The sequence below is a fragment of the Atractosteus spatula genome, chromosome 11, assembly GCF_055471065.1.
Source record: "Atractosteus spatula isolate fAtrSpa1 chromosome 11, fAtrSpa1.hap1, whole genome shotgun sequence".
In the NCBI taxonomy this organism is placed as follows: Eukaryota; Metazoa; Chordata; class Actinopteri; order Semionotiformes; family Lepisosteidae; genus Atractosteus; species Atractosteus spatula.
In genome coordinates this window covers 36,082,916-36,095,755 of record NC_142716.1, presented here as the reverse complement: position 1 = coordinate 36,095,755, position 12,840 = coordinate 36,082,916, and the positions used below count along the sequence as shown (strand labels likewise).

General features: G+C 37.5%; 2 protein-coding genes across 5 annotated transcripts in view; one reads left to right on the top strand and one right to left on the bottom strand.

The window, feature by feature from the left end:
• The first annotated feature begins 817 nt into the window (after window positions 1-817).
• luc7l3 (LUC7-like 3 pre-mRNA splicing factor) lies at window positions 818-11,544 on the top strand. Of its 3 annotated transcripts, none has more exons than XR_016093780.1 (11): window positions 818-1,053; window positions 1,961-2,027; window positions 2,293-2,332; window positions 2,416-2,560; window positions 5,089-5,163; window positions 6,515-6,619; window positions 6,947-7,108; window positions 8,131-8,483; window positions 8,855-9,015; window positions 9,465-9,837; window positions 10,278-11,544. XR_016093780.1 is itself a non-coding variant. In XM_088928235.1 (11 exons), exons 1-10 carry the CDS (start codon window positions 955-957, stop codon window positions 9,626-9,628), a joined length of 1,371 nt encoding a protein of 456 aa, XP_088784361.1. In that variant the 5' UTR covers window positions 818-954; the 3' UTR covers window positions 9,629-9,661; window positions 11,001-11,544. The 3 variants fall into 3 exon arrangements, 2 of the variants coding, with proteins under 2 accessions (XP_088784361.1, XP_088784359.1); XM_088928235.1 differs by having other exon boundaries at window positions 9,465-9,661; window positions 11,001-11,544; XM_088928233.1 differs by having other exon boundaries at window positions 9,465-11,544.
• Window positions 11,082-12,840, bottom strand: part of abcc3 (ATP-binding cassette, sub-family C (CFTR/MRP), member 3) — a 94,473-nt gene continuing 92,714 nt past the window's right edge. For both annotated transcript variants that reach the window (XM_088928231.1, XM_088928232.1), the window contains exon 31: window positions 11,082-12,682. In XM_088928231.1, the coding sequence (XP_088784357.1) occupies window positions 12,574-12,682 (109 nt within the window). In that variant the 3' untranslated portion in view covers window positions 11,082-12,573. The remainder of the gene's footprint in view (window positions 12,683-12,840) is intronic.

Here is a 12,840-nt window from a genome sequence, read left to right as displayed (position 1 = left end):
GATTCTAGATGTACCACATTTCATTAGCCCAAGGGACATTGTTTTTAAAACAAAGGTATCTGAACAGGCCAACAAGTTTAAAGCAAGCTTCATCTTAATGAAGTTGCCTCGATGGGTCCTCGGCAGTAGGGGGCGTTAGTCTGTAACCGGCGAGAGACTATTTCTTCTGTTTCTGTACTACAGTACAGGTCTTCCACAGTAGGGGGCACTAGCGTCTGATATGATTTTTTAAACTTTTTTATTGCAACAGTAAAAAATAAACAATACACAATGGAACATATAACATCATCAGGGTTACATAATAATAATTGCATTTTATAAAAAAAATATATTAAATGAAGTAAATAAAGATGAGGTATGCACAGCTTACGCGTTCTCATGTTTAGAAATGTAGAAATAGTTTGGAAATATGCCCTTAATTGTTCAAATGGGGGTCTCTTCCCAGACCATTTAATTGAATTTATATGATAAAGAGGAAGTATAATGATAACGTCAATGACCAACGATATTTTTGTATTTGTTTTCAAGGAGATTAAAAATAGCATAGCTTCTGTTTCTCCAAAAGAAAAGCCGATATTAGAATCCATCTTTATGTAATTTTGCAGATCAATCCAAAATGCTTTAACAACAGGACATAACTAAAATAAAAGTAAAGTTTCTGGGATGCTTTCTCAAAAGACCGTTTTCGTCTATATTGACATTAATCCGATGCGTCTCTCCCATGCAATCGGCTCCTGTAGGTCCTCCACGGTAGGGGGCACTAGTCTCTGATCGGACGGGTCTCTCCTGAGGGAGCGACAGTTCTTCACGCGCCGGCGGTGTGTTGTGGGTACGGGCTGCTGGGCTGGCGGCCATTTTGTTGCTTAAATCGGATCACTGCGGGAAGAAACGAGTGAGGGAGAACAGAGGAAGAGAGAGAAGGCAAAAAAAAGAATAATAATCGCAATATAAAAAATGCTTTCCGCCGCCCAGTTACTTGACGAGTTAATGGGCCGAGACAGAAACTTGGCCCCGGATGAGAAACGAAGTAACGTGCGCTGGGATCATGAGACGGTGTGTTTTCTTTTTGTTGTTCTTTTCATTCAGTCGACATAGTCCGGGGAAAAGCGGGGAAGCTAGAGCTGATGGGTAGGCACATGCAGCGGGGGAGTGGAGGGCGAACGGTGGTGTTTGTAACAATCACTGGCAGCCCATTCCGCTGGGCAGCGCCGGGCCGGACACGGTTACAACCCTTCGTACTTAATCGTGGTCGCCGGAGTTCGCCAGACTGGCCAGTCAAATACCAACGTCTCTGTTTTTTTGCGCTCGCCGCTCGGTTTATCTCGCAAAGGATGTCAGTCCTCTAGCACTTTTCTCCGAAGCTACTGAAGCGTGGTGCTCATTGTTAATAATATTAAACGGGATTGTTTTAGTTTCCATTGCGTTTTTTTTGTTTCTAATTAAATTGGCTACTAAGCGGCGTTTCTGCTCAAGCAACGTGCACTGTGTCGTGGTTATTGTGCTCTAAGGGCATGGTAAGGTACCTGTCTGAAGTGAGCGGCCGGACGGTAACTAGGCCGTTTCCTGCGGGCTCGTACTCCGTAGTGCGCCTCTAGGCCTGCCTGACCCATGAATAGCGGATAGGAGGGTGGCGATCTCAGCAGAGGTCTGTTGAGGACACAATGGGGGGGGAAGTAAAAACTAGGTGCATTGTTTCACATCAGTTTCAGTTTGTGTGACAGTCTCGCCTACAAAGTCGTGCTGAAAAGACAAGAATTACTGTTGGAACTTAAACGTTTAGCTCAAACATATTTTGCATTGATTCGCTCATCCATTCCATTTTTGAAAATTCAGGCATCTGACAGTTTATGTAGTTAGTTTTCACTTGGAAACCTCACTGGTAGCTGGTCTCACAACTTGCCTTTTCTAAGCATTCTTATTGTGACCACGCTGCGAGTCATAATTATTTTTGTTTTCATAGGTTTGCAAATATTACCTGTGTGGCTTTTGCCCTGCGGAATTATTCACAAATACACGATCTGACTTGGGTAAGCTTTTTTTACTAGTATTTTCCAGCCTTGATATTCTGTGTTCCGTTTGATTTTTTTTTTTACGACGCTGACAGAATTTCAAGAACGATTAGAAGCAGATATGTAAGTTATATCTTTTAACTTTTCACTATGTGCAGCGTCCTTGGGTTTGGAAAGGTGCTTTATAAATTAGTTTATTATTTTGGTTGCTGTGAAATTATTTTGGTGTTTTGTGACCATGACTGTTCATCTTGCAAAAAATGTAACTTTTTTTTCTTTATAGGTCCTTGTGAAAAAATCCATGATGAAAATCTTAGAAAACAGTAAGTCTAGTTACTTATTGAAAACCGTGTTAGTGTATTCTCTCATTTTTTGTCCTCCAGCTTTACTTTTTTTTGTCCTGCAGGTATGAGAAAAGCTCCCGGTTTATGAAAGAAGGTTATGAAAGGGACTTCCTCCGATATTTACAGAGCTTGCTGGCTGAGGTGGAGCGGAGAATTCGCAGAGGCCATGCTAGACTGGCTCTGTCTCAGGCTCAGCAGAATTCTGGAGTGAGTGCGATCTGCAGTTTAAAAAAAAGACACCCACACATCTGCTTTTGAAACCTATTATTTCTGCCTCTCTTCTCTTGATCCCTTGGTTTGTATTCCCAGTTTAGTGTGCTTTTTGGGCTCTTTTAGGGTGGAAACAAGTGTCACTTCACAATTGTTGTGCCACCTCTGTCTAAATTACAATTTGACAAAAATGGTTAAAATACCTCCCTTATTCTTGAGAGCCGGAGTAATACAAGTTTGACAACTTTCACATTCTTGCAAGAATGGGTTTTTGAAGACAATTGATTTAATTTTAGACTTGTTGAATATAGCTAACATTTGTTTAGTGACATGTTTTTTCACTTGATTTCACATCTAGAAAAACTTCAAGACTTGAAAGTTGAAAACATTTTATTAAAAAATGAAAGTATATATTTAAAGGAAAACATCAGCTAGTTATTTCCATATCATCCAGATTTGTTGTATATTTGCAATAAAAACGTTGTCTGTGTGAACTCCTTCAGATCATTTGTAAGTTTAGTATTAATGAAGCACAGATAGAGCCAGCTATGTTTTTAGGGTCATCTCTACACATCCTTTGCACTTCTTACAAAGCACATGCCTTTATATCTTTTTCTTTGAATTAAACTGTCATGAATAAATGTCACACTTATGACACTATGCACCTTTTATCTCATAAATATATGCAAGATTAAAGTATTTTCTTATAAGCTTTTGGTGTCATTTGTAAACTAGTTGAACAAGATGTCTTATGTTTTGATAAGGTGTAGTGAAATGTTTTGTCATCTTTTTCAGTTTAACATTGTGAAACAAACCTGTCAGTGCTGACAGCTGTGCTAAAACAGTTGAATACATGCACACAAAATTACTGTTTTTAGTTATTCACTAATTTTAATGGGTAGCCAAGTGCAAATATCTGCCTAAGAGCATCTCTAAATTGCTCAAATTGTTTATTAAGTTGTATATTGTAGATTTTAAACAGTAAAGTTAAATTGTTTAATGTCAACATAAGTAGCTTTGAGTAGGTACGATTAAATAGGATCAAGTCAGTTCAGTAATCAGGGGCTAGCAAATGAAAGACGGATGGAAAAGGGGTTTCTGAAGGGAAGCTATAAATGATAAAGTTCTATGGAGAAAAAATGATAAAAGATACAGGGAGACTTTCTCAGAATCTGTGAAACATAAGAGTCAGCCAAGACATACTGACTCATCTCCACTTTGAGTTCTCTAAAGAACCTATAGGATTTGTGCCTTTAACACACCACCAGCTAATCTGAATAACACTGGTCCAACTGCTGCCAGCTGTATCAGGAGAGTTCAGGAAATAAGGTTATAGAAAAAGATAAATGTAGAGCAAGTGGAGGTAAATAACATTGGCATTAAAGTTCTTTCTTAATTTAGAATTTGCAGTTATTCTTGTATACGTGTACAGTTTGCAAGGCCCAATTGATGTATTGGTGCCAAGTTATGAACCCTGCCTCCTTGACCAGGGGAGAACAAGGAAGAGCAGATAGACTCCTCTGGCCTACACCCATTCACGCCAGTTGTATTTTCACACGCCACTGACTAGGCTACCCTTGCAGGAGGTGCAGAGCTGAAGGAAGCAGATACATCTACCTCCCCATATAATCACTTCTAAGACATGTCAGCACTATCATAGTGATTTGAAGCTTATTGTGGACAAAAGTTATGAATTTATTTCAAATGTTGAAATGGTTGTAGCTGTTATACATTGACTGATTTCAAATTATCTTCCATATAAAACTGGACTTCTGAAATGTTGGATGTGTTAGTGATTTTTTTAAAATGGTTTTCTGCATCTTTGGTATTCACTCATAAACATAACTAAAAAAGGCTTAAGAAATAAAATAATTGTTTTTGGTGGTAGAGTTAGATATACTAGACTAATATGTTCCGGTCACTAAGTTGAACAATTGTATTGATTGGTTCTTATGATCTAATATCAGATGTAAGAAGAAAATATGAAAAAAAGCAGTGACCTGAAAAATTGTTGTGCATTTTGAAAGTTGTAGGTAAATCTCAAAGTTGACATATCTTGACACATGTATGCATCAAAATAAATTTTGTAGACTTAAATGATTACACATTCTAGATATTTACAGCATTCTATTTGCAGTGCTTTTATCTTATTTTTATAAATTAATTGTAAAAGATATTTCTAGAAAGTGATGGTATCAAACCTCCATTAATATAGCTCTAACAGCATGCTGCTGGACTTCTGCATGTACATAATATTAATTGTATAACTTATTTTGTTGTAATACTTGTGTGGGGGCATATTGCTATATTTTAGGAAGTGCTTAATCTTTTATAGTGTGATATTGCTTTTTTAAATAGTCAAAAAATCATTGTCCTTGAATTTTATATGGAGGAAGCTTTGCATAGCAAGCTCTGGGCATTACCAAAATGTTTTTTTTTTTTGCTTCAACGGCTTAGCTAGCTCCACATTTAGTGGCACTGCAGACTTAAAGCAATTGTAAACCTCATTTATTTTCTTTCTTCAGGCACCAGGACCATCGGGGAAAAATGAGGAAAAAATACAAGTGCTGACGGAGAAAATAGAAGAACTTGTACTTCAGGTTTGATTTTTTGCCTATTCACACGTATTAAAAAGAAACTAAAAAAAGATTTTGCATGTCTTTTTTTCATCATAATGCCTCTCATTGATAACAATAGTTCCTATGCAGATTTCAATGTATGTCAAAGCTTTTTGGTAAAATTAGTGCAACATGGTGGACTTGTGCTTTGTAGAAAAAGTGAGTTCAGAAAAAAAGGTAATTGACATGGACAGCTTTTTTTACTCATTTAGTTGCTGGAAGCCCTTCATCTGGTCTTTTCAAACAAGATACAATGAGGAATGCAGTATTGAGTGGCAGTAGGCAGCTGTGATCATATGGTACATTTTGAAGAGTAATTCAAAACTACATGTACAGTGCAATTTTGTTTTAGTTTTTAGGAAAACAGTCAATGAGGTAATTTCAGAACAATAGAAGTGCTATAGTCAGTAGAGAATGGATGGTGGTAATTTAAAGAAATTTAGTTTGAAGCACATAACAGACTTGAGCAAAAAACTAGGAAACAGTGTTAAGTAAAATATTGAAAAACAAACTTCCTAAAATTAAAAAAAATACTGTTTGGTTAAAGAATATAATAAAAGTAAGAAATATCCACAAAACCTGAAGAGAAAAAAGAAAAGTTTAGTGTAATACTAAATGATTAAAAGATGAATTGTCAGATAATTGAAAAAAACTGTGCGGCTGTGAAAGGGAAATATTTGAGGTTTTTACCAAGGGAGAATCAGCAATATTCCTCAAGCAAAGCATCATTAACATCATATAGTAGTTAGTATTATTGTAGAAGGGGAAAATGTTTTATGGTCATTAAAAGGGTTTAAGAAATGTCTAGGCCTTAAAGTGTTCTAGTGGTACTTAAATGTTATTCACAGACCATTTATGAAAGTGTTCCAGCATTCACTAAGCTCGGGGGTAGTACCCAGATATTAGAAAATTGTAAATGTACTGAAGAACTGAACCTTTATAGTCTTGAACAAAAAAGGGGGACCTAACTTCAGATATTCAAAATCATCTTCAGAATTAACAGAAAAGAGCTTAATAGAGGATACAAGTGGAAACTGGAGCTGAGACCTGGAGGCACTGTTTTGTAGAAAGGCTTGTAACTAATATACAAGTGAGGTAGTAAGGCCATATGATCTCTTCTTGTTTGTAACTTTTGTTTTATTTGTAATTTTTATTTAGTTAGAAATTATAATTGAAACCTGTATCTGACGGTTAAGTCTAGTTTACTTCAAGATCTAGCTCTTTCATTTAGATAGGGCTGTTGAATTTTGTAGTGTTAACGTTATGCCCAGAAGGAAAATTGGAAGATGAAGAGGGCACTGGAATGTTAAAACAGTCTTTATTCTTTGGGCAGATCGAGGAACTGGGCTCAGAGGGGAAAGTGGAAGAGGCCCAGGGGATGATGAAACTTGTTGAACAATTGAAAGATGAACGAGAGCTTTTGCGCTCCACCACCTCTGTGAGTATGTTAGGATGGGTTTAACTTTTTCATGTACATTTTTCAAATTTTAAAGATGTTTTTTTTTCCATACGCTACAGATGAGACGCATTCTGATCTTCTTTTCTACCTCTTAAATCTGAGACTTGTATTTCATGTTGTATTCATGGATCTGTAATATTAATTTTCAGAGTTGGAATTTATAGTGGAGCTGCACAGTGGCGCAGTTGGCACAGGGCAGGGGTCCCTGGGTTCAATTCTGGACCTGGGGTGCTATCTGTGTAGAGTTTGTATGTTCATTGTCTTTCTCATTATGTAGAGACCTGATACAGTTCATTTTTGTTTCAGACAATTGAAAGCTTTGCTGCTCAGGAGAAGCAGATGGAGGTGTGTGAGGTGTGTGGGGCATTTCTCATCGTGGGTGATGCCCAGTCCAGGGTGGATGATCACCTCATGGGAAAGCAGCACATGGGCTATGCTAAAATCAAATCTACTGTCGAAGAGCTTAAGGTCTGTTGTAGGTTATTTTTTCTTCTCATAGATGGTGTTCTGTGATGTTGTGGTTCTTTTATTTTGCTTCCCAGAACCAAGCCATTTGAAATCACAGTCACAATCACAAGAAAATTTGCAGGGCAAAGCTGAGTTTAACACTTCTGTAGCTAAGAGCCAAAGGAAAAACAAAACAGGAGTTTTCAAAAGATTTTGCACCTCACTTGCTGAGTGGAGTTAAAAGGTTGTGAAGGTACCAGACAAGATTGAGAAAATATGGAGTTGGAAAATTTTGCTTTGAAAGTTTTCAGGTCCTTATGCAGTTTTTACTACATGTTGCTTTAAAGCATGCTGTTATGGCATTGTGAAGTAGTATTTTTTGTTGTATATGTTATCTTTCACAAATGATCAAGTATAGAATAAGTAAGTAGACCATATGAAAGAAAAATGAACATTTCATATTAATGATTGCATAAGTATTTTGGTTTCTTTACCAAATCTTATTTAGGTCCACAAAATTAACTTAATGAGTCACAAATACTTGAATGGTTTTTGTGTGCAGTAGTAGTGGATCCTACGATTTCACAATAAATGTACCCATCTTTGTAAGGCCCCTCAGTCAGGTACTGAATTTCTGTGTCATTGAAGCCGATATTCTGGCTTCTTTCAAGAAAGAAATGGATGAAAATTTTGGTATCAATTAGCTAATCTCACGTTTGTTAGATAAACATTAAAATTAAAACAATCATGGTATGTTCATTCTTCAGTTGCTTCAGACAGTAGATTTAATTTACACTGTTTGACTTGATTTTCAGCTCTCAAATATGTAGGAGGTTGCCTTGTAACTTGCATTTCATAACATACAATCCCAGACTTATGAGTAGAAATAATCCTGTGACTATTCCAAGCAAGCACCTTGTTAGTTACCTTAAGGCTTTCGTTAGGAAATTGAGATCTGATGGCATTTGTATGCGTATAGGCCCCCAGAACATGGATTGGGTAGTCCTGACCCATAATACTGTATATTTTAATTTATAATTCAGGAAAAGCTCCGGAGGCGATCGGAAGATCCTGAGCGTGATGAAAAAGGACGGAAGGAAAGAGAGGATCGGGAACGTGAGAGAGAGGAGAGGGAGAAGAGGCGACGGAAGGAGGAGGAAGAGAAAGAGAAGGAACGAGAGAAAGAAAGAGAGAAGGAGAAAGAGAGGGAGCGAGAGAAAGATCGGGAGAGGGAGAGAGAGAGGGAAAGGGAGAGGGAGAGAGAGAGAGATCGGGAGAGGCGTCGACGCAGTCACTCACACAGCAGACACTCAAGCAAAGCATCTGAAAGGAGACGCAGTCGCTCAAGAGATCGCAAAAGATCCAGGAGCAAAGACCGGGAGAGAAAGAGGAGCAGGTGGGTGTGCTGCAGGAAGTCTGATAAAGCTTGACTGTAAAGAGAGGAGAAATTATTTCTGCTTTTTAGAAACAATAAATTCTTTTTCAAGGACTAAAAAGAATTGTTCTGCATTTGATAGGGTTTGTCATTATTGAGCAGCTAGATTTTACCACCCTTGCTTCTAAAGTATACAGATGGCAGTGCCTAGTCTAATTCAGCACTTGTTCAACAGTCAGTGGTTCCAAAAGCCAGTTTTCAATTAATGGTTCCAAAATGTTCAGTACTGCAGAAAACATTATGCTCCAGTTTTAGAAAAAGCAAATCTTTCCCAGTTCTCATCAGTGTGGGTTTTCTTTGTGATGCAAACCTTCGTTCCAATGGTTTCCCAGGAGCAGGGACAGAGAGCGGCGTCGGAGCAGGGATCGCTCAGAGAGGAAGCACCGCTCCCGCAGCCGAGAGAGAAGGAGGTCCAGGAGCCCGGATCGAAAATCTCACAAGCACAGGAGCAGGAGTAGAGAGAAAGACAGAGAGAGGAGGTCCAAAGACAAAGGCAAGACTGTCCACAGAACTGCCCTCTTTCCTCTTCTTGCGTTCTTGTGTTGCACACCACTGTCAAATTGTCAATGATTAAAGGAGCAATAGAATATATGGAATTTATTGATAAAGGATAGGCCGAGGGATTCTGAAAATGAAGGTGATAAAATTTACTTCCCATATTTCATATTCCTGCTAATACACAAGTTACCTTTTACCTTGAATAATCAATTTTTATTTTATAATAGTGAAGGACACTGTACATAACTGTCCTTTGCTTAACAGTTTCATGGTAGAGTGTTTTAAGAAAATTAGAGGTTCCAAACGAGGCCATCTGGCCCCTTTAGTAGGTAGTACCCTGTGATCCAGATTTTGGTGTTTTATGTGTGATAAAGGAAGTATATGAAGGTTCCCTACTGGAAATTCGATGTGTGTAAATATGGAAATTCCTTTTCTCTCTGTCAGATCGAAAAGATTCGGATGAGAAGAGGAGCAGCAAGAAGTCCAGCAGTGCTGAAAAGCCAAGTGAAGTTCCCAAGGCAGAGCCTATGGAGGTGGAGGCTCCAAAGTCAGAGATTAACGGCACAAGTGAAGACCTACAATCTGAAGGTGACACTCAGTCCAATTAAAACTGATCTGATAGGACCTCAGATCAGGCCGAGGTAAGTACAATCTCTCAACATGGGCTAGGCCTTTTTTTTTTGTTTTTGATTTTTTTTGTTTTTGATCGTGCAGCGTAAGTATGCACGGAAGAAGATGGAACTAAACCGATGAGAAGAAATAGAAAAAAACAAACCCAGAAGGGAAGGCCAGTGTAGCCCTGCAAAACATGTTGGAGGTACCTCATTTTGTATCGGCTATGTTATAACCGTTCATTAAAGAAAGGACATTCCCAAAATATAATACAGATAAAATTCTGTGCCTCTACCTGTACTATAGCTAAACATATATTGTTAATTCACTCGCACCACTTAACAAGGACACTCGTGCCGGTTAATTGCAGTACTTCAGATTTGTTTTTTTTTCATTGCTCAATTACCATTTAAAATTCTAGTCCGTTTTTTTTTTCCAATGACTTCCCGAGGCACATTTGAAGGAGTTTTGTTTATGAATTTTCAGTCTGCTAGTCTTGTAAATGACAAGGATGTTTTGCAGTTTTGTGCTTGATTGCCTTGCATTCTAATGCAGTTTGTTCTGAAACTCGAGAGCCGATAGCATTGGGATGATGGAAGTGTAGGGTTTATGAATTATTGCAGCTGACTTCCATACCTCACACAGCGTTGGTGTTGTGAGCGACCCATGAAAAGCCAAATTAAAAATCAAGGATACTGTCAATCTGTGCAGGTACTCACCCCAGGTACTCCTTTCTCTACCCACATCAATGTCTGAATGCTGTTGCCTGTAAACTTTTTAAGCTTGCTGTTGTGTACTTTGTTTCTTAGACTCTATAAAGGTCTTTTTTTGCCTTTGTGTGTACTTGTTAATTCATATTCACCATACATTTTTTAACTATTTGGGAAGGCAGTGAAGCCAACTGGTAGTACGAATTAAAGACTGAATGCCAATGAAATGAAAAAAGTAGCCATGACAATTGATGCTGTGCTGCTAAAGGTTACTGCAGTTACAAGCTATATCTGGCAGTACCCATGTATTCCTTGATATAGTTTTACAAGTTGTTTTTTAAATAAAGCTGCTTAAAGACCTTAAATTGGTGGGGTAGGGTAATAAGATATAATAATCAATTTTTAATTGAAGTACATCTCCTCCTAGACACTGTGCTGGTATTTCAGGTGCTTGAAAGCCCAAATGTTAAGGAGTTTGTGTGTCTGTTTTTGACTGCCAGTTATAAAAAATGGACAATTTAAATGGTAGTGGTTTGGGGAGGGCATGGTTGTTTCTCAGTTATGGGAACACCAACTGTCCTTATATGCTTTGACTGTATATCTGCAGCCTTTTTCCTGTTTCCTAATTGTGTGGTTTCTAAATATTTGTGCATATCAGGAACATCTGAGAAGCCTGGGAGGAAGACCTGAAGACTACCTGTCCTGAACTTGCGATACCGCTGCTTAAAACAAGGTGAACGAGAGCTGTAGTGGCCTAGAAAGAAATCAAACAAAAATGTAACTAGGATTCAGTTGCTGTTTTTAAAGCTCATTTTCAGGACTGGTCACAATCTTTACATGATTTGCTACAACTTACACCAAGAATTTTTTTAAGTTGTGTAATTTTGTTTTGTTTACATGTTTAATAACGAACAATTAAAAACTTGTATGTGTGGCTTGTTCAGTTTGTATCTTCAGGTTCTACTTTACAGTCTTTTTTATTTGAGATCTCAACACTGTTGGTATTTGTAAAGTTCTGGATGGAAACCGCTATTGGTTTCTCCTCTTTCCCCCCCTTCATGTAAGGTATATTTGCAGAAGGCTTTTGGATCACTTCTGGTTTTAAGAGAAGTGATTGAAATTTCTTTTCTTTTTGTTCGGAATTAAAGAAAAACCTGTATATTTTTGTGTTGATTATGAATTAAAGTACAACTGTTTCTTGTTCAGTGTTTTTTTTATTTGAGTTTGAAAGTGGTGGTGTGTGTAGTTTGGATTACATTTGCAACAGGTTTAGTATGTTCTGTTGAGCAGCAGATTGAAAGAGCTACACCAGTCCCTACTTTCTGCTTCAGGCCTTTTCATTATTTTTTTCTTCTGTCATTCAAGTAAGTTAACACTGTCACAGTTCTGTTAAGGGAGTTGTGGTGGCATACATCAATTTATTAATGATTACTATCCAAGATTTTGCAATGGTCAAAATGTGGACTCAATTCTAGTGAAATTGAGTTTCTGCACACAAGCCATAAGATTATACTACAAAGTAAAAAAGTAATATTTAGAAGACAGCCAGACAGCCAATTCAGACCTTACGCTTTGCTATATCATCACCAAAATAATGTAAGGCTAGTCCATTTTCATTAAAAATAGTTACATCCATCATAAGTCTGAAATTGAACTCTACATTGGTTCCATCTCCAGTGTCAGTAAAGCAATTTCATTACTTTACTGTTAACTATTGTAAATGTGTAGCTGACATGTTGTGTATTTAGTCCTGTGCCATTGACAGCACAATTTTTATGCAGACAAGATGGTAAAAGTGGTATCTCTAGAACTTTGTGTATTCCACTGGTATGAAAGCAGAATGCTGTTGGTGCTTAATAGTGTAGTTCTGTGAAGTAACCTACTGAAAACTGACATTTTTTAAAAAAATCTTTAATAAAACTTTCACTGTAACAAAGTTTATACATACATTTTGGTATTCTTATACAATTCAAGTTTTTTTTGACAAATTCGGTTTTCAATTTAATTGCACACTTGCATTTTAACAATTTTCCCTAAAGAAGAATCTTAAAAACTTAAATACAGTACAAAAATAGTTCAGCTTGTTACAAACTTGGTGCACTTCTCATAATTACAGCTGCATAGGTGACTTTAACAAATCCTGTGTGCAGGACAAAGCTCAGTATAAAATGGTACATTCACCTCAGGTCTTCCTACTCTTCAAAAAGGCACTGTGTAAGCGTTTCATGGCATCATGCTAGTCCAGCGTCTTTAGCCATGCCATAGAAAATGCCTTTCATTGCTATAAGGTTTGATGATGTATCAAACTCTGCTATCTGGCCCTTGTCCAAAACAAGGATCCTGTGGATAAATTAAAAAACAATCAGTCAAAGGAATTAATTGGCAATATTCTGGTATGCATATTAAAACTGAAAATTATAACTGAAACATCCTGTGAAGAGCTAATTTTATTTTGACGAATGCTTTCTTTTGTTTCCTACAGCAGAGCTTATTCAGAC